This window comes from Pyxicephalus adspersus, chromosome 10, assembly GCF_032062135.1.
Source record: "Pyxicephalus adspersus chromosome 10, UCB_Pads_2.0, whole genome shotgun sequence".
NCBI classification, from domain to species: domain Eukaryota; kingdom Metazoa; phylum Chordata; class Amphibia; order Anura; family Pyxicephalidae; genus Pyxicephalus; species Pyxicephalus adspersus.
Genome location: NC_092867.1, coordinates 37,795,576 through 37,820,949, shown reverse-complemented (window position 1 = coordinate 37,820,949; position 25,374 = coordinate 37,795,576). Strand labels below are relative to the sequence as shown.

At 36.9% G+C, this 25,374-nt stretch overlaps 2 protein-coding genes across 3 annotated transcripts in view; one reads left to right on the top strand and one right to left on the bottom strand.

Annotated features, from left to right (window-relative positions):
- The window catches only part of CDH23 (cadherin related 23), a 190,322-nt gene that overhangs the window by 35,722 nt on the left and 129,226 nt on the right, over positions 1-25,374 (top strand). The window lies entirely within an intron of this gene.
- On the bottom strand, positions 722-21,940 carry C10H10orf105 (chromosome 10 C10orf105 homolog). 2 transcript variants are annotated; one of them, XM_072424277.1, is made up of 4 exons: positions 21,819-21,940; positions 21,539-21,633; positions 6,465-6,537; positions 722-4,915 (listed from the first exon to the last, which is right to left on the bottom strand). In XM_072424277.1, the coding sequence occupies exons 2-4, from the start codon at positions 21,557-21,559 to the stop codon at positions 4,479-4,481; spliced, it is 531 nt and encodes a 176-aa protein (XP_072280378.1). In that variant the 5' UTR covers positions 21,560-21,633; positions 21,819-21,940; the 3' UTR covers positions 722-4,478. The 2 variants fall into 2 exon arrangements, with proteins under 2 accessions (XP_072280378.1, XP_072280377.1); XM_072424276.1 differs by lacking the exons at positions 21,539-21,633; positions 21,819-21,940 and adding an exon at positions 6,653-6,789.

The window sequence follows — 25,374 nt, the reverse complement described above, 5'->3', positions numbered from 1 at the left end:
ACTGTGAAAACTGTGCCATTTAGTTTTGCTGCAAATTAAGTTGCAGCTCACAGACATCATCATGTGCAATGCAGGGCTCTCTTTACTAAAATCTCCAAAATTTGAAGCAACACCCAAGAAATTTGTAGCAATACCTGCACTACTATGTAGATGGGTGAAGGGTGTACAAACAGTGATTATTCAAAAGTTTCGATCTTATCCAAACCGAGGTCATCACCTAATGTCAATGTTTTGAAAATGAAAAATAGATTGTATGGCAGTGGGATTAAAAATGAGTGTTTTCTGTATGAATACTCTATGGAAAGTTAGTCATTGCATCAACCCCCCCTCTCCAAAACAGTTGTTTTTTTTTTGTATTTCTTTCCTAAAGATTGAGATGGTGTAATCAGTCTGCTACAAGCAGGAATAATCAGTCCCCTCTCCACCAGTGAAAATATTGTAGCTACAAAATCAGAAGATGACAGTCTGCAGCTGATTTGTGTAAGACATGATCTACACAGGAACCTGAATATAAATGACTTTGTCATCTCTGAACTAGCATCTCAGTCTAGGAAATAAATGTTAACCCTGGGTAACGCTCTGAGAGAAAATCAAATTAAAGGCATTGCCAGGAGAATACCCATCACATTTGTGAAAGGAAATACATACCTCGTTAGGTTAAAGCGGCAATGATACTAGACAGAAACAAACAATCTCTGGTCAAAAACAACAAAACCTCTGGTCAAATTGTACCATTCATATTTTAATCATATTGAAAATGTTTATTGTATATTGTATATATTTATCATTCCATTTATCAGGGTAATACTTTATGGGGAGAAAAGAATCATAAAAATCATAAAAATCTTTTATTTTATGGTAGGTAATACAGCAAACAGCATGTGAAATCAGTATTGTCTATGTGCATGTAGTTAGCTGCAGGATGCAGCTGTTATCACAAGTCCATCTGGTTGTAATAGTGACTGAAGCTGGCAATTCACGAAGTTCTAAAACTAGCATGGAAGTCTGTGTGTTCGTATAACTTGTCACTAAAATGCTACTGTGCTAAGTGTATGTCTATAAAATCACAAAACATAAGGAATTTTACATTCTATAGTAATACAGTCTTAGGGGGACATGCACAAAGTTTATAAACGTGTATTTTTTACAAATATATTTTCTCATGGAGCCTACATATGCATGCATGTCATATTGCCTAGGGCAGGCTTCTTAGTTACCATATCTGTGTCCCATATGTGCATTTATTGCTAATATCTTATCTCTGTATATGGTTTCCAACATTGTATTGTGTTTTTATAAAATTAAAAATGCATGCACTGTTCTATTTTATTTATGAAAACATTAAATTGATATTGCAATATCACTTCAACCGGCAGATGTACTTTTGAACCAGTCAAAAGCTCCCCTTGTGGTACATGTAGCAGTGGTTGAAAAGTGGCCTAGAGCTGTTGTCAGATTTTGCCTTTCATTCTCCCTACTTTAACTGGAGAATAAAATTGTGATCTGTTTAATAACAATATTTTTTGCTGTAACAATAGTTATTTTACACAATGTTAGTTTACATAATGTACGGCTACTTAACAGTTGTAGTCGATAAAGGGATCAGTAATAGGGATCAGTAAAGTCCAGGGTGACTGTAGTACACCTTGCAATCTAGTTGTACATCTACCTCCAGTGTACAATGTATGAATCCTAACTTAATTTAAACAATCATATGATGAGACAAAGCAAAACTGAAGATTTTTATATTTTGAGCAACATAAATATATTTGATGCATGCACCTTACTAAAACTATGGGCCTGATTTATTAAAGCTCTCCAAGGTCGGAAAGCATACACTTTCATCAGTGAAGCTGGTTGATTCAGCAACCCTTGAATGGATTTCTTCAATGTCATTTGCTATTTACTAACAAATGTTTTGAATCCTGCACCAGATTCCATGTTTGTTGAATCACCCAGCTACAATGATGAAAATGTATCTTCTTCAGCCTTGGGGAGCTTTATTAAATCAGGCCCTATGTGTCTTTCAGTGGTTTTTCCAGAAGGTCTCCCAGCTGCTGTGTAGATCCTCTATGATTTTCAACACCCCCTCTTCCTTTGGCAGTATTTTGTATAGGGGAGAGACCATTTTTGCATCTTTTTAAAACAAGTAAAATGTGACTAAAGAAAGAAAGGGGGAAATGGTGGATTGGAAGGAAAATAACCTATATAATGAAATAAGCCTATTTCACACCCAGTTTCTAGGAAAAGAATAGTTACTTTAGGGAACTTCTTGTTCCACCACCTTCTGGTAGCACCTGTCCATCACTTCCCACTAATGAGGATGAACAGACTAGGCAAGATGTCATAGGGATACTATGCAATCATGCAATGGCTAACACAGAATCGCAGGCATGGCACAGTTTTCACCTTGCAATTTCAAAATTCAAAAAAAAATATTACCTTGAAAAAAAATCTTAGTTCTACTTTCAATCTACTTAAATTGTGGCTTTAACAGGTGGAAAATATTATGTAAAGAAAACAGCTGAAGAATAATGTTCTCCCCTCAATAAATAGTACCAGCTACATTGTTATACATGTAATTAAGGAACTGTTACAGAACAGATGGTCGCCCTTTGCCATTGTAATTATTAGTTTAAAGTACAAGTATATGAGCATGGTAATTATCTACTTATAATTGACCTACCAACACTCGCTCATTACATCTTTAGCAAAAGCCATTTTTTGCATATTCACGCTAAGAATTATCTTGTATGAGAACAGACTCTCGTAATTACTGCAGGTCTACAAATTAAAAAAAGACCTGGTTTAGTATAGGTTTATGTGCTGTTCCCTAATTCACTCCCATCCCCATAGTAGATCTTTAAGGCATGACTTAATTATGAACTGATTCATCTCTAAGCACTGCCTGAACTGGTAAGTAGGCACACTGTAAATGTATTCCCTTGTTTCCTAAACCCTTCTATTATCATATCCCTGTTTTAAATTTGTATTGTAAAAGACTTTGTAAAAATGTGTGTTGTTCATTGCAAAAATTTTTTTTATAATGATGATTGCTTTACTAAAATCTTTAGGGAATAATATTTTCTATTGGCAATCAGTTGCTACACATGTAAATAAATGGGTTCCTATGAAGTGAGGCACACAAGTAGCATGTAGTAACTATTACCAGATGATAAAAGATGATAAGATGATAATAGCTACTGCATCCTGCTCCATTTGGTAATACTACTAGCAGGCAGTGATTTTAGTATTACAATAAAAAAATCATCTATGTGCTTTTGAAAAGCAGCAGTCATACTGCTGCTTTTCAAAAAAAAATACTCTGAAAAATTATAAAGTACAGTATGCCTAAAAAAGCCCTTTCTGTTATACTTGTTTAGGGTTTTAAAGCAAATGTTGTCCCATTCATCCACCTTAATGAATGAGAATGACAGGACATGTGATTTACTTTTTTCCTGTCCTGGAGTGTTTTCTGTAGCATTATGCAGTGAATACATCAGAGGACATACTTTTCATGAATGGAAGGGAAAATGCAGATGCAGTATGGAGAAATCAATGTGGCAATCTATAGAGAGACTAGTATCTGCTCTTCATTATAAATACCATTGAGAGAAAACATATGTGCTGTATCACAAATATAAACATTTAACACAAGGCAGTGTGAAAAATGTGATAGTCATATAATTTACAAAAGATAATTCCCTTTTCTTATACTTTTAAACACTATTAATCCCAACAAATAATTACTGAATTATGCAACAGATTATAATTATACTAAATCACATGCTACCAAGCTTTTGTATGAGAAAGTAAAGTATATTTTAACCCAAAACTTTAAAATTTCTTTGGAAAGAGCAGGTAATTGTTACTGCCCGTTTTTTTTTTTTTTTTTGCTGTTTGTGTCCCTGCTCTGCAGATACACATTATTGGTCTTAGAGACCATTTGATATCAGGACAGAAATGAATAACCGCTCCAAACATGAAAACAGGAGGTGTGGGAGAATCTTGCACTGGGATCACCAGTTCAGTGACAAATAGAAGGAATGGCCACTTCCTGTTGGGGTAACACAAAGTTAAGGGAAATTTCCCAAACTGGACAGAGACAGCCAAAGAAATAAAAATGTCAGGACTACTTGTAGGCTATGAATGCCTTATTTTCTTATAGATATATTTGAAATCTTTGTGATTTAGGAAAATATGGTAAGCCTTTTGCTACATTGGTGACATAAAAGAAAAAGTGAATAAAATGATCCTAAAGTATTCGCATTCTACCCCTCCTGGTCTGTGGCACATGTCTAGTTATTAAGCCCTTCCATATTTAAAAATAACCGTGACCTTGTTTATTGACAGCACTAATCAACAGTGCTAGTCATTTTACATAAAAAAATCATTCATTTGTGAAGTATGCCTTAAGGTATCCAGTAGTAACTATCAAAACTCGTTTGTGTTGATGCTTGTGTAGTTAAAATATCAAGTCACATTTTGGTGGACTCCATAAAAGACCAGTCTTGGTTGGCTTGTGCTCGTCTTGGATTAGTTCTTTGGCACTGAGATATTGGCCGACTGCGTCTAAAGCTGTTAATTGATTGTCTGAGTGAGCCCAGCCTCTTCCAGAATCTGAGCTGCGGCTCACTGGCATCTTCTACATGATAAGGCATGAATTCCCGTGGTCCGTATAGAGATTGGTCCAGGGCTGCAGGCTTACAGAGTGTCACAAATATAAGGCAGGTTGCCAGCAACAGAAAAATGCAAGCCAGTGATATGATGATAGGCAAGGGATCTGTAAAATCCAAAGGGTTGCTGGTGGTATTTGTAGCAACACTCTCCGTGGTTGTGTTAAATTGTTCAAGGAAAGTAGTTCCTTCCAGTGTTTCATTGTTGAATGTCTCTGCAATTTCAGTTGTCATCTTTCCTGTTGAAAAAATGAAGCAATATAATAATAATACAATAACAGCATATTCCTTTTTATACGTTCTCTATTTTAAGGCATCCTTTTACACCTCTGGTAATAACGTTCAAGTCAAACGTTCAAGCCCTCAAATAGCTGGTGTCATAGATGATCACATGTGCAGCTACTGATGACATAAATATTGGCTAAGATATCACAGTTTGCAGCTGTAAAGAATAGGAGGATTTATTCACTGTTTAACAGACTTGCTTTACAAAATGAATAGCATTACATTAACCTACACTGCACTAATCTGACATGTTTTAGGGTTTTTTTTGCCAAGACTAAGGTTACCCTGTAAGTAAGGTCTGGCAGAAGTTTGTATATATGTATACGTTGTATGTATGCAATATACATATTTTATATATTTATATACGGTAGTATTCCAGCAGACCTTTGTTTTAGTAACAACAGCTTTGGTAACAAACCCTTTATTTTTTAGACATTAAGCCTGGAGATAGGCAGCTACAATAGTTGGCTAATCAGTGAATAGTTAGAATCCTTAAAACCATACATTAAAAAGTACCATACAACAAATGGTATCTAATCTGACTTTCTTGATTTCAAAAGTTACAGTTTAGGAGGAGGTAATATGGGACTTAAGCTACGTACACACGTCAGATTTTTATCGCCCGATAATCGGCATCGGCCAATTATCGGGCGAAAATCTGCCGTGTGTACAGTCGGTGTCGTCCATCGTCCAGACGACCAACCTGCCGGATCCACGGACGATGGACGACAGCCGATCGTAATGAAAGTGAAGGGGAGAGCGCGCAGCAGGGTGCCGCTCTCCCCCTCCCCTCTCCATAGAGCATGAACGGTGCTGTATGTACAGCATCGTTCATGCATCGTGCACTCCCGTCGTTGGAAAGGATCGTGAAAGATCCTTTCCAACGACAAAAATTGGCAGTGTGTACGCAGCTTTAGTCATATGACACTGGACGATTTGCTCTGCAAAACACCACACAAGCATGAGATAGGAGAGTACTATGCTATGAATAAAACTGCTGCTGTCCCAGTCTGTATCCTAGTGTGCAGAAAACCTTGTCTTGAAAAGTACATCATCTTATTTAATTTACATTGAAATCACTTAACCACAAGAACAAACTTAATCATAACACCACTCTTTACATTAATAATAATAAAGGAACAATATGTTCAATAGGAGGGGAGATATATATCCCATAGAAAGTTTTAATGTGTGTCGCAGATGTGGATCAGATGCAAACTCCAGAAAGTAAGCTAACCAAGAATCCAAGATCCCATCAGTTTTATATGTATTAACTCTTCCTATTAAAGTCACTTAAACATGACATCATTACAGCTTCTTGAACCCACAGCATCTTGCATCAGTAATCATGGCCAATTTTTGTGGTGTTACCAGTAAAGCATATAGGAACCAATAAATACGATTTAGTGTCTGATGTGTTTAGAATGCTAAATGCAGAGTAATAATGTAAAAAGGTTTGACGTATTGATCAGGAGCAATGACTTCTACAGACAAAAAAATTACCTTCACTGTTCAATGATTTTCTGCAACATTGTAAAGTTGTCATTAAGGCTTTTCTTTTCTGTATTACTGGTTTCTGTTATTTGGATGCAGATTAAAAGTAATTGATTATTTCAGCAATTTATTCAGTCAGTCATTCAGTCATTACTGAACTGTCATCATGCAAGCAGCTTAAATGTTTCAAAACTTACCAGCAGTTGTATCAATGTGTCAAGTGTTACTTCCACCAGCCGGTATAAAGGAAAGTAGACTTGCCGCATTTGGTGAAATATCCTAATGCATGTTAATTTCATATAAATGGAGTAAGGGGCTCTCTGACTCATAGACCCTGTGTTCTATGGCAGCTCATGTATCAGAATGTGTATATATATCCATAAGTGCAGATAATCTCAGCAGGGAGTCTTCAGCATGGTGAGTGAGAAGATTTGCATATATTACTGGGAGATACTCAAGGGTGAGCAGTTCCTTAAACAGGTATGAGAGAGACCTGGCCTAAACTCCAGATGGATTTTTAATATGACTATTATTAAGCTATAAAAACACTTTTCCTATTGTTATTTTTCAATATTTTAGTGTCAGGTTTAGGAAGTAAAATGTCTGTAAAAAGGAATCAATTGTGCAAAATGTTTTGCAGGCATACATAAAATTAAATGCACGAATAATGGGCATCCATACCAATCTCAGGACAAAACACATGCTCTATTAGACTTATTTATGTTATTTTACTAGTAAGGTATATTAATATTAGGATATGCATAGGATAGGATTCCAACAATCTGCACTACACACAGGGAGGCATAAAAAGAAATAACAGAACATCAGGAAACCCTTGTTGGGTAAATGTGCAAAGGGTTTAGTTTGTTGGGGTTGTTTCTAAGCTTAAGGACATCCAGGCATTCTTATATGTAAAATATTTATAACATATCTGATAAAAAGTATAGGCATCATAACAGCAAGATGATGATTGTGAATTTTCAATATTACTACTGTTACGTAAAATAATTACAGATACATTTATAAACATTATTATGTTTTACTGTTATCATATGTCTTCTGGTGTCTAAAAGTGGAATGAAATCCTCTTGTCCTTATAAATATATATCTCAATAAGTATTTTATTTCTTCATGGGGCTTATGATTTAGCCTTTGTGTTAGCATCATGTTCACCATGTAACCTAACATGCAGTTTAGCTGTCTTATTGTGGATAGCTATCAGTGGGTAAATATTAATGCTGATAACCTTTACTGTATAGAGAATACAATACACGAAGCTGCACCTAGTTTCAAAACTAGGAAATGAGAACAACAGTCGAAAAATACTACAATACTTATCCCAATATAACAGATAAAATATAGTTCTGGTATTTTCTCGATTAAATTCAATTCAAATATAAACTAAGGTACCAGGAAAAAGTTTGATTTATTTATAATCCTAGGACACAACATGCAAACATCTCTGCTAACATTCAAAACAGTAATCAAAGGAAAATCCAATAAAATTAATATATAATCTTTAATGTGTTATTTTAATTTTTAAACATTTATCTAAAATGGAAAAAAAATTACATGGTTCCAGTCTGTATATGCTTTTGGCAGGTTTAAGTATTTTGTGCTTTTAAATTCATTACATTGGATCATTTGCTTTTAAATAATCTTTTGTACAATATTGATAGCCACCAGTAGATGGCACTGTGTCCTCGTGAAAGTATCAAAAACAGCTTCTCTTTGACAGCTCTGATCTGTCAAACCAGAGTCAAATGCATATCCAAGACATGCCACTAGGTGTAATCTAAGTATAAACCAATTTTTTTTTCTAATGGCAATATGAGGGTAAAGAAAGCTTGCTTTATATTTGCATAAATAAGGTAATAGTTTATGTGGAATTGCTGTGTTTTTTCAATGAATTGTACTACAGTAATGCCTGCAGTAGTTGTTATGTCAAAAGCCTTCAATTAAAATTACTGTTTAACATTTCCTGTTTTATAAAATCTATTGCGTGACACATGACACATATATTACAGAAACATAGCTCTATCTAGCAAACAGCTTTGCTTCTTTTTAAGTGTCCTAACTGCTTCTGGGCTATTCTACCGGTTAGTATTTGTCATCATACTTTCCTACAACTTGTTTCCTTATCTGTGACTGATTTGCTTGCTGCTTGTGGGTACTTGAAAGTCCCTGCATGTACCAGCCAAAACATGTTTACAAATATAGAACTGGAAAGACTGTACAAAAATGTAGTATTATTATTAATTTTCAAAAGTTGCATAAAAAAACAAAAAGCAGACAAAAAAAAAAACAATTGTTTGTTTACCATATATATTACTAATTTGTTTGTATTGTGTGTATTTCCTGTTTAATAACACTAGAAAGGCAAAATAGCTCATAATATAAACATACTGTGTACCAGCTAAAATTCCCCAGATATGGCATGGTTAAATATACTTTATTAGCTGGGTCATCTGGGTTCAAGACTGGAGCATGGAATGCAGTGCTTGCTTGAAAATTAATTTAAAAATTTCCTGATATCATTTTGTGAATCTTTTAGCACTGTAGCCATTAGTGGTAGAACTCAGAATCTACTCAATATGTAAATGTGTCATATGTGCCTAGATTCCTAATAAGAAAATTTGGGTGTGTAGCAAAAAAGTACTAGAGATGGTGTTATTACAGTTGTAACAGCTGGCCAACGAAGATCCAGGGTTTCATCCAGGATGATAGGTACATTTGCCCCAGATACAGGTTATACGCAGGATATTTTTCTGTGTAATTGGACAGTTTTCCTTCTGACAGCAGGGCGTGCTGAAGTACCAGGCTGAGTGGCAATACGCTTCTTGGCCAGATGGGAGAGCTAAAGAGACCTAGGGACATTCAAGTGTAATTGTCTCAGTTGAAACCCATCCTGGAATGTAGGCTGGGGATATAAACTCTCAGCCTGCTCTTTCCTGAGGGTCTGTCTTGGCTGGTGAGCTGGGAGGAGGGCCGAGGTGAACTGTGAGTAAGGACTTTGTTGGAAAAGGTGTATGATTAGGGCCTTAGAGTCCTGAAAAACACTAGGTTGGGCTGGATTGCTAGTTAAGGGAACTAACAGTGAGTTAGTGGCCAGGCTTTATTTTGCTGTTTGTTTTATTTTGCCTGTTTTTGTGTGAAAATAGTATTGGTGAATAAAACCCTTGATGCACTTTTAACCTGCTGGCCCTGTTTTCGATTTTTTTGCTGATTTCACACAGTATAAAACATGACTAGGTGAAATACAACTGATAGAAGATGCAGTAACATGGATTATTCAGATGTGATATATTTCTTTGATGTGATTTACTGTCTGACTTTTAGCAAAAACTGCCTTTTGGTATGTACCATTGGGAAATGGGCAAAGTGACAGACTATACCTATTCTATATAGTTTTGATACTTTTTTCTAATTCAGCGTTTACTTTTAGCACATAAATGACAGCTGTCTTGGCATTCACTTACCACCAATGTATGAACCCAGATTTCCACTTCTATGGAGAATTCTCCATTTCCCATTACCACCAATGTAAGGAGACACTTAACCACTGACTATCAATTGAAACCAGCACTTACCACCAATGTAAGAGTGTTCTCAGCAATATTTTCCTTCTGCCTATCTAAAGGTTTTGTAGATGAAAATATGTCCTTTTCACATAAAATATTGTTAACATATTTGTATTCTTTATTGAAACAAAGGGTTAATGTAACTGTGCTGCCATTCGATGTGGTAAGTGACCAATAAATATTTAAGGCAGGAATAAAGTTCCACTCATTGTTCCATCTTAGTTTTTCAACATTTTTAGTCTTACAATATTTTTATCCTATTTTTCCCAATTCAGTTACATTTTACGCTAAAACAGAGCTCGGGTCCCCCAACATCTAGGAGCTGTCCTGGAAAAAACACATGCAAACAACCCATAAAATTTCACATAACAAGTGCGCAGAAGCTTTGCAGCGCTTATCTTTTAAGCTCCATTTGGAGGATATATTTCAATATATTAATAACTTACATTACTTTACAGCACTTTGTGTCTCCAGAAATGGTGTGTGAATCATCTACTATGTTTAGAAGAAATATTTTAATATTCAGCAGTTTATTGTTTATGCATTCAGCAGAGTGCAGTGTTCTCTCATTTACCAGAAAGAGCCAGTGACAGCATTGCATAAAGTAATAATTTTACCCAAAAAAACAACTGTGTTTAAAGGAGAACTCTAGCAAGGATTGGAGGATCTTAAAACATAAATAACCAAATGTTTCAGGTCATTGGATTTAATTATTATTTAAAGCAGTACCTTAATTAAAGCTTCTTCATAGCTTAGTGCTTGTCCCTAGTTAAAGCTTAATGTTAACGACCACTTGAATGAAAAAGGTTTTCTGGTGTTTCAAACTGCATTGTGTATAATGGTAAACTGGTGTCATGACTGCAACATAGTATAATCCACAAATATTGAGTCTGAATGCAATAGCTTCATAGCAATAGACAGCCTAATGTGAGCTTGATATTTTAAAATAAAATTTGTGATATTGTAGGTTGGTGAGTCAGAAGCTACAAGTCAGTCATTCATGGTTCCCAAGACCCTATAAGAAGATTCGAATATGTGAAAGAGAAACCATATCTAATGAGGTCTGAATAAATTCAAAATACAGTATTAGATTCATATTTAGCTTAATAAACCCAAGTCCATAATGAACCTAAACTGAATTTAAAACATCTAATCTATCCTCACCAAAGGCATCTGGTGCCAAAATGGTAGAGAGTAAGTTTTAAGAAAATATGGCATTAATTGTCTGTCACAGGTAACAAGTGGAACAGTAAATTACAAGTTCCTATAAGCAAGCATTGCAATCTGCTGCAGCTATTCCTATGTAGAATATAATAAAGGACATGTTATCCATTAGGTTTTATGTTACTTTTTTGGTCTCTGCTTCCTCGATTGCCTTTCAGATGTTCTAGTTTGAATTAGATTGGTGGTTGTGAGTAACTTTTTAGTATTTCCTACATTTTTTTTTTTGTACATCAGTCTCAAGCATACCCCACTCTGCGCCTTCATCCTCCTCCTTATTCTCAACATGCCAGCGTAGATGTCTACTAGACTGATGACCTTTGTCAGCTACATTCCCGACAATTCTTACTACTGTAGTTCATCCTCCGCTTCCTCCTATCCCCATTATGTGGCCTGCTCCTTTCGTTGTCCCTTTAGTTTTGCTCCCATTTCTACCCCTGGACCAAGGGCTGCACTGAAATCATTCCTGATGTTGTGTGGAACTCTATGTAAAAGATAGACAGGTGTGCCAGTGCAGCAGATTACCATTGGTTGATCCAGAGTGTGAGAACTTTAAATGGGTCCAAAGCTACTTGTCTACCAAAAATTATTATCTACCCCATAAATGAAGTAACAGTGGCATTCCTATAGTAGCTTTTTATTGGAAATGTACATCATGTGTGCTATTACAAACTACTATGAAACAAAAATCCCATCATCCTCTTTAAAGAATGAGCATATGAGTTATGGATATGGGAATGGTTAGAAATGCTTAGACTATTTTTCATACCGAAAGATGCCACAAGCAAATTACTGGTTAATAATTTAAAATGTTAGTGTCTGTATACAATAGGCACAACTACACATTATCATTTCCTAACAGATCCAAAGAATTGTGCTACTACTGATACTTTGTGTCACTGGCAGCAGCTGACATATGTCATTTTACATTCTTTTTAATAGTTCTCTCAGAGCGGCTGGCATCCTAACAGGAGAACCTGCCTTATGTACACACAAATAAAAACATTGATTTCTCCATGAATAAACAGAACAATGTGTTATGAGGAAGCAAAATGTAGAAAATCAATTTACGGTTGGGGCAGGACAAGAATGACAAACTGGAACCTATTTCTATCCTGGCAATGCTCATCGCTAAAGCATTTTGCAATTGATCTACAACTTTTATTTCCTTTCGGGCCAAGCTGTGAAGAAGATTGTACTATCGTAGAATACATTCCACAAGCAAAGGAGCGTTGTGTATGATGTTCCATTAGCAATGCACAAACACAAGTTGGTAAATCATTTAACATTCTAGTGTTGTTTTCTAGTAGTTAAATGTTGCCAGTGGCCGAAACGTCACCCTAGGGTCTTCCTGGTAAAAAATGTAAAATTAAGTCATGAACTGTAAAGGCAATATAGCCATTCTTGTAAAGTTTATATAGTTAAAGAATATTTAGAGCCCAAATTTACATTTTGGATAAAGTAGGGGATTTTTTATAGCCCTCCTTTTTAGGTTAGTAAGATGAGTAACCTTCTAATTTTGTGAAGTGCTTAGTGAACTCTGAGTTTGGTAGTTTATCCTGTGTAAATTTTAAAGCAAATTGGGTAATCTTAATAGTCCCCTTTCCCACAGATGTTATGTAAGGCAGGCAGATCATGGATGGTGGGGGTGTCAGCTGGCTGTTGTACTTAGAAATAGGAAGGTATTGTATTACTCACATGTGATGCTTAGTCTCCGAGATTGATGGGGTAGGCTAAGGCCAGGACATGTGTGGAGGAAAAGTCTAGATGATGCTTCATCCATAAGCCAGAGAACAAGACAGGTTTTATCTGAGAGAGCCTGTACAACTGTGCAGGATAGAGGGTAAAGCTTGACTTCAGTTTTAAATGTTTGGTAAAGTAGGTGTTATGATCTAAACAACCAAAAATCTGCAAAATGGAAAGGGATAGTATTGATCCTTGGTTTGTTTTTGAAGGTCTTAGGTATGTCTTAGAGAAGGTCTTAGAGAAATTTGCCTGAACTCAAGTTAAGGCCATGGCAAACTACACACAGTTACAATAAGATGAGATATTTTTCCAACAGCTGTTAACAGAGAACAAGCATAATTACTTTGGGCCACTAAGAGTCTCCTCTAGTGGATACCTGAAAACCTTCATATTTAATACAATAACAAAAATAAAGAAGACTAAGCATATGAAAATAGGAATGTGAAATAAAAAACTCACTACTATAGATACCAATGATGAGACACCATTCACTCTCACAGACCACCAAGGCGGAGTCATTTATTACTCCTACTGACCACTAACATTGTGACAGTTGTTCCTCCCATTCACGCATTCTTTTTCTTTTAACCATTAATGCATTGATATTTATTACTTCTACTGTACTAACCTTCAACACCAGGGTGTTTTACCCATATTGTACACAGAAAAGCATCTAAGAATTCTGTTGGACAGTTAACCAACCTTTAATTAAAAAACAATCTGTGGACCTCTGACCTGGATGCAAAGTTTTTTTTTTAATTGTGAAATACATTGCCTTACTGAAGATGATTTAAATAAGTTGTTTTTGTTAAAATGGTTGACATAGTTTTACTTTACTTTATGTGAGGTGGAACGTGGATTTCTTAAGAACACTCCATACTTTATATATTATGTATGTATGTTATTTTTGCAGGTGATTTCTTATGTTACCTAGCATGGTGGTTATAAGAGACTTCCATTAAGATTGCTGTATCACAAGCTATGGTACTACTACTACTAGTAAGGGTTTATTATAGACATACTAGTATTTTAACAAACACAAGATGGCATATCACTGCAAAGCTATAGGTAGTGTTGTTGTCTGAGGGAATTGATGTAATTATTCCCTTCCTGGATAAGAGAATGAAATATGGCAAGGCCATAGTAGCACTGTAGCTGTTACTAAACGCTGCTGCATAATTTTTGGTAAAGAAAAATATAGAGCCGGAAAGCAATGGGTCACATTGCAGTGAAGTGCTTTGCCCCATTATGACCTTGAGGGAAGGGTGTGGAAAGCCTGTCATTTCTGAGTTATGCAGCTAGCAGAGATCCAGCCATGACATCATTGAGAATTCTAGCATTCACTGCTATGCCTGTACAGCAGCTGGAAATCTTGACACATAGTTTTCCAAGTATTCATGCATTTGCAGTTTTTACCTTGAATTTGAAATGTTTATTTAAAAAAAAAAAAAACAAGAATCGTAAGTTTTTCTTTAAACCTTGGTAGGTGTTATTAAATTCTAGTTGCATAGTGCAAAGTAATTGACATGGAAAAGTGGAATTTACAATGAATATTCTTAAAAAAGGAGCATCCTAAAAGGCTTTCTAAATTCAAAGCAGAAAATAATAGTTTTAGGTGGAATAATACAAGATCAAGTGCGCATGTAATTAAAAAAAAAAAAAACACTTTACAGTAGGAAACTTTTTCTGCAGAGGCAGCAGATCAGTTCCTCTGTTTGAAACAAAACCTAACTATAGTTGCAGAGTTGTAGTCAAGCCGTGGCTGGTCGAACTGTGTGTTCCCCCTGCAGTGAAAAGACAAGTATTTTAATGTTCTAGACTAGGATATTTAACTTCACAAAGAATTGGTATTATTGTCCATTCATACAGCCATGTCACAGGCAACACAGCTAGGCCACTGATCTCCCACGGCCTGTAAGTGGATAGTAAAGTAGCAGAAACATCCTAATGATATTTATTATTATTATTATTATTATTAATAGACAGGATTTTTATGTAGCACCAACATATTACGCAGTGCTGTTCATTAAATATGGGTTGCAAATGACAGACAGTGACACAGGAGGAGGAGAGGACCCTGCCCCGAAGAGCTTACAATCTAGGAGAACATTATTAGTTACCTAAAGACTTGTAGACATCTGAAGGAAGTATCTGTTTGTCACATATGACTATTCAGATGTCTCAGGTGATCTTGGGGTCTGATTTAAGTGAAGGAATGTTTTGTGTCGTCTATTAGTTTTGATGGTTTACAGCTATGGGCATACAATGTGACTAATAATTTACAAAAACAAATAGGATAAAATGTATATTTTTAATTCTTTATTACAAAGGGTAATTTACACGAGTTAGGGTGGTGAAAATCTTGAGGACAAATGTTTACTGAACTACATTGAATTCCTAACAATTGCGATACTTTGCCCATAAAATGAACTAAAATTAACTAAAATGTAGAAAGCTAACAAATTTGAACAAAAATAAACAGAATTTTTTCCAGAAAATAAACACTGAATTATGTATTAGTCACAAAGTTGTGTAACAGTTGTGAACATGGCAACCCCCATTTTAATAGTGCCAAAAGACCTGCTATAAAAATTCTGGGCAACCTAAAATTAAACTTCACCCAAAAAGAATATACTTGTATCCTAAATATATCAATGAACATGTATGTGTTACATTCAGGACGATATTTTTAAAACCGTGAATCTGGCATTCCCTCAGACATACCCTGTTGGGAATCAAATACTGCTATACTGCTAATCTGTGATTGAATAGATTCAATTAGGAAAGCAATACAATGCCCAGTGTATCTCATTACCATCAAATGGGCCTGTAGAAGCATTTATATCCTCTATAATGTGTTGGTAAAGAAGCTTGTCCCACAGTACATTTTACATTTTCATGCTTTCAAGGCAGTCTGCTGCCTGGCCACCTCTGTTGTACCTCTCCATTGATATGTTACATGGATCTGTAAGGCTACATTTTTAATGCCTATACAGCTTTTGCATGAGTTTTTAAGCATTTATAAAGGCATTATGAACCAAGGTATGTGGCAGGGAAGAGGTCGGAATAAATGATGCCCACAAACACCCCTAAAATGCCCCAAAATACCCATAAATGTTTGAAAATGCCTAAAAATACCCCATTTATTTCATTGGGATGTTTGAAGCGTTTCTTGGCATTTATATGTGTTTTCATGCATTTTTGAGTGTTTTTGAGTATTTAAACACTTTCCAAATGCTGATGGATGCATTTTCTTTACAGCTCATCAGGAAAATTCTTTCATGTGGACTAGACAAGTTGAATGATTTGGATTTGCAAACATGGGCATTTAAAAATGCTGAGTTTAGGCACTGGAGAAACAATCCATGTAGACGTAACCTTATAAGGTTTAGTCTACACAGACTACACAGACTGTTTCCCCAGCTTTTAACCTGAGCGTCCTTGTTTAAAATTCCCATGCATTCCAATAGGCTAGTCTACACCAAGAGGCTTGAGGCAGGGTTGCTTGAGGCACATTTTGAGCGTTGAGGAGAAAGCTCCTTGCTGTGTTTTAAAAATGAAAAACATTGGAAACCCCCATAAATGTATTAAGTTGCACATTAATTGCATGTTTATAAATGTTTAAAAGTGTCAATGAAGGCTTTATAGCTGGTTTCACGTATTTTTAGGTGTTTTGATGATGAAACCTTCTATGGAAAACAATGGAGGCTTTTACAAGTATTTATAAGTGTTTTAGACTTAAGAATCTAGAGGCCCCCTTTAATAGAATGTCTGCCACCCCACCCTGGGGGTACACAGTACCCCTTATTCATCCCCTGAAAGGTTAATTATACCTATAAATAAACTAAAATAAAACTTTAAAGGTTTTTTTTTTTATTATTATATGTATGTTAACTGTACATACTTCCTGATGAAAGCTCCATCAGGGCTGCCAGGAGCAGTGTCCCTATACAACCTCTCCTTTGATTGTAGCAGTCTTTTGGGGGTAGCTTGTATGTGCACACTGCTCCTGGAATCCCGGGATCCCACATGGGTGCAGAACACGTGTGAATGCCCTGCTAGGGCTGCTGGGAGCAGTGACCTCATACGACCTCTCCCTTGATTGGCCAAAAAAGGTAAACACTGATGGCGGCTCAACCGTCATCAGGGTTAACTTTTTCCCAGCCAATCAGCACTAGAGATGAATAGGAAAACTTTTCATTATTTGCCCTCTGCTGCCTGGAGATCCCACAATGTCAGGAGTCCCACGACTGTACTCATATCAGAGTTCAGCTGTGGGTATCGTCCTTCCATGGTGGAATAGCCTGTAAAAAAAGGTAAGTTTGTACAGTTAACACCAATCACATACATATAATAAAAAAAAAAACAACTTTCACAATAAGATGGGCCTCTTATATTTAATCCTTTCCTGGAATGAGTATGGGGTATAGTACACCTGTACTTACTCCCCAGGCATATCAATGAAAACTCCTGTAAACGCTACTCATTCAAATCTTTAAGAGTTTACAAGCCTTTTAAGTGCATTAAAAAGCATATAAATGCGGTAGGAGCGTTTATATGCATTTTTAAAACAGTCCATATAGACCTAGCCGTAAATGTACACTTTATAGAATACATGAGTATGAGTATGGGCATAATCTATCTGGTAAAAGCAAGCTGTACTCTTTAGTCATCATTGGAAATATTCACACTTTTATTAACTTTTAAGGGTTGATAATGAGTACTTTCTAATGGCAAATTACACTTAATGTTCAGAATTACAAGGTTATGAGGTATATTCTTGAATAGTTTTATTATGTATATTGTACACGCATAATACAGACTGTTTTCTACTGTCCTGTACAAAAAAAAAGCATACATGTAACCAACCACTCACCTGTGACGCCTCAATTTCCATAAAAAAGCAAATGGGAAATACCATAACCAAACATGCAATTCGTACATTGTGATAGTGTTATCTGCTTATGTGGATTTTTGCCAGAATAGAGCAGTTCACATAAAAAAGCATGCCATCCTGGCATTAGCAGACACTGATCAGTACCTGGCCAGCATTCACTATGAAGAATTTTCATAGCTGACGCCTCTTTAAAGCCTGCACAGACTTAGCTTCACACTGAGCATAAACACAACATCACAGACAAGGCTGGAGCCTTTTATCCTCATGAGAGATTGATGGGGAGTAGCATTCATGTATAAATCTCTTTGTAGGTTTGCTCTTGAAATATTTTGTTTATTTCTGCCTCCCAAATACTGATAATGCCATAGTCGTGGAATGTCCCCGTTTTCTAGTCACAAATTTTAAATAGAAATCCCTGGAAGCACCTCTGTTCTCTGTGCATACAAACTGCACAGTAAAATCCATCATTTTATACATTTCCTATTATGCATGCATTTGTTGTTGTAATTTAACATAACTGTCAATGCATAGAGGCATTTAAAGAACAGGCGATTCTGGGCACAATTGGCTGCCTAAATTCACCAGTGTGTGCCCTGCAGATTTGCGTTATTTATAATGAGAATCTCTGTCGGGTTGACGGACTGAATGCAAATTAACATTTTCCACTGCACTGCTCCAGGGAAGACCATCTTTACTTACTAATGTCCTCTCTGTCCTATTATGTTCCTAAAGTTTATCCATTGGCAGAAATAAAATATGTTTTGTGTCCCAGAGTGTGCACAAACAATCATAGTGGGTGCTGCTTTTCTACTGAAATATACATGGTTATCCTCCAAGAAATCTATTTGTTCAATAATTTTTTCTGATGGGGTGCCAATAAAATGCATTTTCACTCTTGTGGCCTCAATTTGTGGCTAGGTCCTGATCTAACCAACTCTCCTAGATTGTAAGCTCTTTGGGGGAGGGTCATCTCCTCCTATGTCACTGTCTGTATTAGTCGCTGTGTCACTGTCTGTATTTAACTCTTGTGGCCTCAATTTGTGGCTAGGTCCTGATGTAACCAGCTCTCCTGGATTGTAAGCTCTTTGGGGGAGGGTCATCTCCTCCTATGTCACTGTCTGTATTCGTTGCTTCGTAATATGTTGGCGCTATATAAATCCTGTTTATTATAAATAATAATAACAACTCAATGGTATTCCTGCTGCAGGAGTTGAAGTTTTATATCTAACTAATATGTGGCACAGCAAATTAAACTACGTTTGTTTACAAGCTTATCTAGGTATATCAGAAAATCCTGCTGTAGTTCTGTGGGTACAGATCACACGAGGCTGACAAAGCTACACTGAATCCATAGGTAGAGGAATATGCTTGTCATGGGTGTCAGGACAGCAAAGTCATTCAGCATCCAAGATGAATAGACCAAAAAGGTGGCCCCCATGATGACCTGGAAATTACCTTAGCAGCATATGTTGCAGGCCCTGGTCTTTTTTTGTTCTCCCTTGCTGAACTTGACAGTAGTATTACTTTAGGAGACTATATGTAGCAAGTAAGACTCAAAATGCTTCTGTTTGCTTTTCTACAATTTGTTCTGCTTATGACCTGTGTCAAGTGTCCTTTTGATTAGTTTATAAGTAATTCAAACTGTTTTAAATTGATTTTTAAAAAGCTTTAAACCTATTTTTGTACCTGTTGTACCTAGGAATTAATTCAAAATAAGACAAATATCTGTGTACACAAACTCTAAAGCTAGGTACACACGTGCAAAATTGACGTTAGAAAGCAAACAACTAACGATTATGCACGATTTTATTGAACAATTGTATTGTGCACAATATTGTACATGCTCTAACGATACGATCATTCAAATATAATCCACCAATAATGTACACACGCTAGATATGATCATTTGAACGATGCAGGAAGTGACATGTACTGGAGAAAGTGTACTGCTGAATCATCTACGATCACTGAACAACCGTACACACAATAGATTGCTGAACAATCGTCGCCCAATCAGATCTGCTGGGACGGTCGTTCGTTTACAGCGACAATCCTTGTTCATCGGCGTCTTTTATTAACATTTATCGGATGAATGGTCGTCAGTCGTTCGTTTCCAATGATAATTATTGCACTTGTGTACGCAGCTTAAGAAGGGTATATGTCAGAAACTTTCCAATATACCCTTTCTTTTCCAGGGCAAGTACAGTCATTGACATATTTCTTATGTGTGCCTGCTGTGATTGGCTGTCTATCGCTTAAAGTTTTTGGTAAGGGCTTAAAGTAGTGGGTTAGAAGGAGAGCCTGGATGTAGTCCCTGCTTAAAATGTTTCTAACCTGACCAGTCTTTAAACTTTTTTTCACCACAAAAATTGGCACCACAAGTGCCAGAAATTCCAAGTCTGGACTTTATGCCAACCGAGTTGTCAGGTCATTACACCATATGCTGTCACTCCCCCAATACTTGGCCATAGAAGAAGTCATGACAGGCTATCTTGTTGAGAGTTGCTGGGGCTCTCTGCTGCCCATAACAACTGGACTTCATACTTGTCAACCTAGAGTGTAAGCACTAAGTGTATGTTTCACTATGTCTATGTTTTCTATGTTTTTTTTTTGTTACCACATACACTGTTTTTTTATTTTATTTATTATTACTATTAAGAATAAAAGTGGAATCTTGGAATGTTCTAAGTAGGACAGTTTGAACCGTTTTGTCTGAACACTACCTCAAAAGTGAAATCTCTGCTATTCCTGTCTAACATGATAGTGCTTAAAGGTAACAACCGTGTTTGCTGAAAATTAAGGTGCATGTGTATGTATGCGTGTAGGGCAGTGATCAACAATTTGAACAACATTGCCCATGACTTGCCTTCAAGTGCTTATATTGTTGTTCAGATAGCTGGAAAGTCCATGTGCAGAGTGAGACTGACAGGGTGAGCGTCACACTCAAAACTTCTGGGTATAGAAGAGCATGTGACATACTACATCTGACATTGCTGGGTCCTTCATTGGCTATGAAGGAACATGTGACATTGCTAAGCCAATCACTGGGTATGGGGAAGCATGTGGCTCTCTCGATCTGACAATGCTGGGGTAATCACTGGATATGGTGGATCATGTGACTTACTCCATCTGACTGCACTGGGCTAATCACTGAGTATGGAGGAGTATGTGACTTTCTTCATGTGGCAGTTGTGGACCAATCACTGGGTAAGAAAAAGCATGTGACTCATTACATGTGACAGAGCTAGGCCAATCACTGAGTATAGAGTATCACATGACTCGCTCCATCTGACAGTGCTCAGCCAATCACTATATATCGAGGATAATATTACCCACTCAATCTGACAGTGCTGTTACATGAGTGCCTTGTGGTTTAAAGCTCCAGAGATTAGTAATATAATTTCTATCCAATTACTTGTAACAAGCAATAAAAAGTTGGCCTGACTTTGCTCCTATTCCTATAATAAATAATTAGGAATGGCAGCAATGACTGTGCCTCCTGCCGTGTTGTCATTTTTAACCTATAGCAGGTTAAGTTAGAGATTATGCAGATGACATAGTAACATGAACCTAAATTGGTCCACAGTCACATTTAAAGGACAATCTACAACAATCACAATAAAATGAAAAAAAGCTACCTGAATATATGATTTTCTCATCCGCTCCTCAGTCCTCTCATGCTTTTTGGTGTTCTCTGCTGGTTGCCTGTTTTTTCCAAGTTCTGTGCCCTTTGCTTTGGGGGAGGATGGAAAGATAGAGGCAACATGAGGGAGGAGAGGGGAGTGGGTGATGCAGACAAAAGAGAGAAAGTAAGAAGTTTAGAAAAGCAAGTTAATTCTACTTAAGTGCTTGTACATCTTTGGAGCAGCCATAAACAGCAAACTTCATTACCATTGTCACACCTATAGCAACGCTTACCATCCAGTCAGAGTCATATTGTAATAGTTAAATGTTTTCCTTCATAAACTTCAAGTCTGTCTCCTAAGCAACTCCTTTCCCCCTGTGGGATGTTTACATGGTACAGTCTGGTAGCAGGATTTTGTTCTCTGAATGCCAGCCTTCAGGTTGTTCTGAAGCTGAGATGGGCTTAAAAGGGGGGAGGGAGGGCTGTTTTGAAGGTTGTATAAAGAATCTCTTTATATTCCTCCCTTGAAGCAGATTTCTTTCCATGAGTGTTTAATTTAACATTTCCTGTCATAACGCAATTTTTTTTGCCTTTCTCAAGTTTTTTGATTAAATGTATAATATAAGCACCAAGGAAATGTATAATATGTAGTTTGTATGGATGCAAGCTTAACGCTGAGTTGGAAGTGCAAGAGAGCTGTTATAACAGGTATTTACACCTTTACGGTAACAGTGTGTGTTAGTCAATAATATGCAAACAGCACAGATGGTTCATACTCATTGTAAACTATAAAATTGCAATTATGTATCCAGCTGATCATCTATCAGATCACACTAAAGCTGCGTACACACTTCCAATTTTTATCGTTCAAAATGAACGACGAACGATCGATTGGGCAAAAATCGTTCGTAAAAAAAGTAACCAACGACGCCGACGAACGAGGAAAGTCGTTGGAAATGAACAACCGGACCGGCGGATTGGATTGGACGCCGATCGTTGACCATCGTTCGTGTGTACGATCGTTCATTGATCGTCCATGGTCTGAGCATGCGTGATGAACGAACGTCCGTTCACTTTCCTGTCGTGCACATAGTTCCTCTATCGCTCAAACGATCGCATCTATTGTGTGTACAATATCTACGAACGATCGTGACGTTATCTGTATGTACAGGATTGGTGCTATACGATCGTTCGCAGATATCGTGCAGGATCGTTCGTCGTTCGTTTACCAACGATAATAATTGGAAGTGTGTATGTAGCTTAAGAGTGCATTCATTCTGTATCATTCCTGCAGTGAAATCACTTGGAGATCTTTTCCCCTGTTTAGGGAAATCTGTTAAAGAGAAAACCCAGAGTCAGTCATTGCTGACCTCACATCTGACAGTGGTATTTGCTTAGAGAGTGGAACAGTGTCAGTACTTCGCCAGTGCATTTTGTATAGTAAGATGTACAATGGAGGAAGAAAGAGACATTTTAGGTTGAGTTTTTAGAGATTTTAAATTTAATAAGGGGTATTACAACCTGATTTTTTTTTTTATTGCCATCTGTTTTCCAGAAAGTGGCTGTGGAGCATGATAGGCTTCTACATGATGAAGAGATGAGATCCTTGTTCTAGTTACATACTAATCTTTAGGGATCTACTGCATAAACGCATACATCATAAAAATCATAAAAATGTAAAAAAACATTGCATCAGAATGGAAGGTTATTAGATTCCCTGCTTTTTGAAAAGGTTCTTACATTTTTAAATAAAACTTTTCTATGCTTGTGCAGAGCAAAACAAATTCACATATCCACCTAAATGTCCAGCTGTATTTGCTATTCTTTTTCAGTGAGGGAGTGAAACAAAGGTAAAACGGGTGATAGTTAGGTGAACTATTGCTTTGCTTTTCTGTGCATGGGTAAAACAAAGGTTATGGTTTAAGCCATATACAAGCCAAAACTATATATGTGTTTATTGTTTTTCATAGATCCTATGGAGTGCGTAAGGTTTCCTTTTGTCTAGGGTAATTTTGTCATTGCAACCTGTCCGAGTTATGAGACAGAAAGTGAAGTGTAATTTTAGATACCATGGAAAACCTGACGCAGGTTGTAATCTTTTATCCAACTATTCAAAAAAATAGTGAGGCCTGGATCAGGAAACAAAGTGAATAATAGTGGAAGGCCTGCATGACTGGGAAGGAATTGGGAGCAGGCAATGGACAGGTTAAGATTTAACATAGAGTAGTGCGGGGGGGGGGGGGGGGTTGCTGAATAGTATGCTGGGAAGTGAGGTACAGGGGGGAGGCATAAGAAGAGTGACAAGGGGGGTGAGTCGGAAGGGGAAGGTCTTTTTTTAGCGTGACGGAGAGCATGAAGGAAGTTTTTAAACACCCACCCGCCCTATGGAGGTGTGTCGGTGAGGTTTTTGAGGGAAGGTGTTGTCTCATCTATGGTATGGGACCCCCGGTAAGGTTGATGTTGGGAGTGTTTAAATTGTTTGGTTGTAGGGCTGCAAGTGCTGCTGGTATCGTTCCCGAGCTTGAGGTGCGGCTGGGAGCATTACATATCACAGCGCTGCTGACCCATTAGGTGCAAGGGGTTACAATAGTGGGGCCTTCGAGAACCAGTAACCAGGGGGTGTATTTTTAGGAAAAGATGTTTTATTAACGTATTTGTTAGTTATTTATGATTATTGTTGTTATTTATAGTTATTTAATAAAGAGTTAATATTTATTTGGTTATTTGTTAATAAACGGCCCAAGGGGCCATGTTAAGGTGTCCGTGTGTGTTTAGGGTAAAGGGGGGGTGTGGGTGTGGTGGGCCATGGTATGCAGGAACTCAGCCCTATCACAGTCATGCTTTTATTGTGTGTGTTTGCATTGGAAAGATTCTATTCACTTCCTGTCCTTACGCGATTGAAAACAATTAAAAAGTGGAACCTATAGCAACAATTAGTTACCACTCTTCATTTTTTAATTCCTGACTGCTTAACTGATATAAATCTTTTATAGTAGATGTTAGCCTTTGTTTGGCATTGTTCATTTTAATGAAAAACATTATTATTTCTCTTTGAAGCTCTCGCAAATTCTATTTTAGGCTTTGTTCACACTAGTTTTTGGTCAATCTAGTTTGTACTTAGACCATGTCTCCTATTTTACATTTTATTTACATAAATTGACAAATTCAAATTACATTTCAATTTAACGTTATGATTTCCTGTGTAATTGTCTGTGCTTTTCTCATGCAAGGCATAATAATATATTTTTGGTATGTATATATATATTTACATGTCAAGGTGATGAAGTTACAGCTTACACAGATCTTAGAAAAGTTATCTCTCTCTTCTGTGACAACACAAATCTGGCTGGTTGTCATTTAAATGGTACTGTGCCCATGCAGGCGTCATGACTATATTTAAATACAGGGGTTTTCCTCATATTTGTAGTATTTATCTAACAGACTGCAAATCATAATTCAAAATGTGGCCTGTATGTGACCTTTGATGACTTGAGTTGAGTTATCATGCAATAAATTCAGTTTGTGCATTGTATATGCTGATTCTATGATGCTACACTAAAGTTTTTCTCCCTTTCCTGAAGAAACCCTCGTTAGACCCCTCCATACCTTCAAGCTATTGTCCTATTTCCATTCTCCCATATGTCTCCAAACTTCTTGAGCACCTTGTCTACAAAACACTCACCGATTACCTGAGCACCAACTCTTTCCTTGACCCTCTCCAGTCTGGTTTTCGAGCTGCCCATTCCACCGAAACAGCCCTTACCAAAGTGGCCAATGACCTCATCAGAGCTAAGTCTCAAGGCAACTTTTCCCTCCTCCTTTTCCTTGATATTTCCTCTGCTTTTGACA

Excerpts from the sequence above, each read along its gene's own strand:
- C10H10orf105 (XM_072424276.1), bottom strand. The coding sequence starts at position 6,784 with ATGAGTCAGAGAGCCCCTTACTCCATTTATATGAAATTAACATGCATT. Across the intron at positions 6,538-6,652 it reads ACACATTGATACAACTGCTG|AAACCAGTAATACAGAAAAG; the intron begins GTAAGTTTTGAA and ends TCCAAATAACAG. Across the intron at positions 4,916-6,464 it reads AAAATCATTGAACAGTGAAG|GAAAGATGACAACTGAAATT; the intron begins GTAATTTTTTTG and ends TTTTTTCAACAG.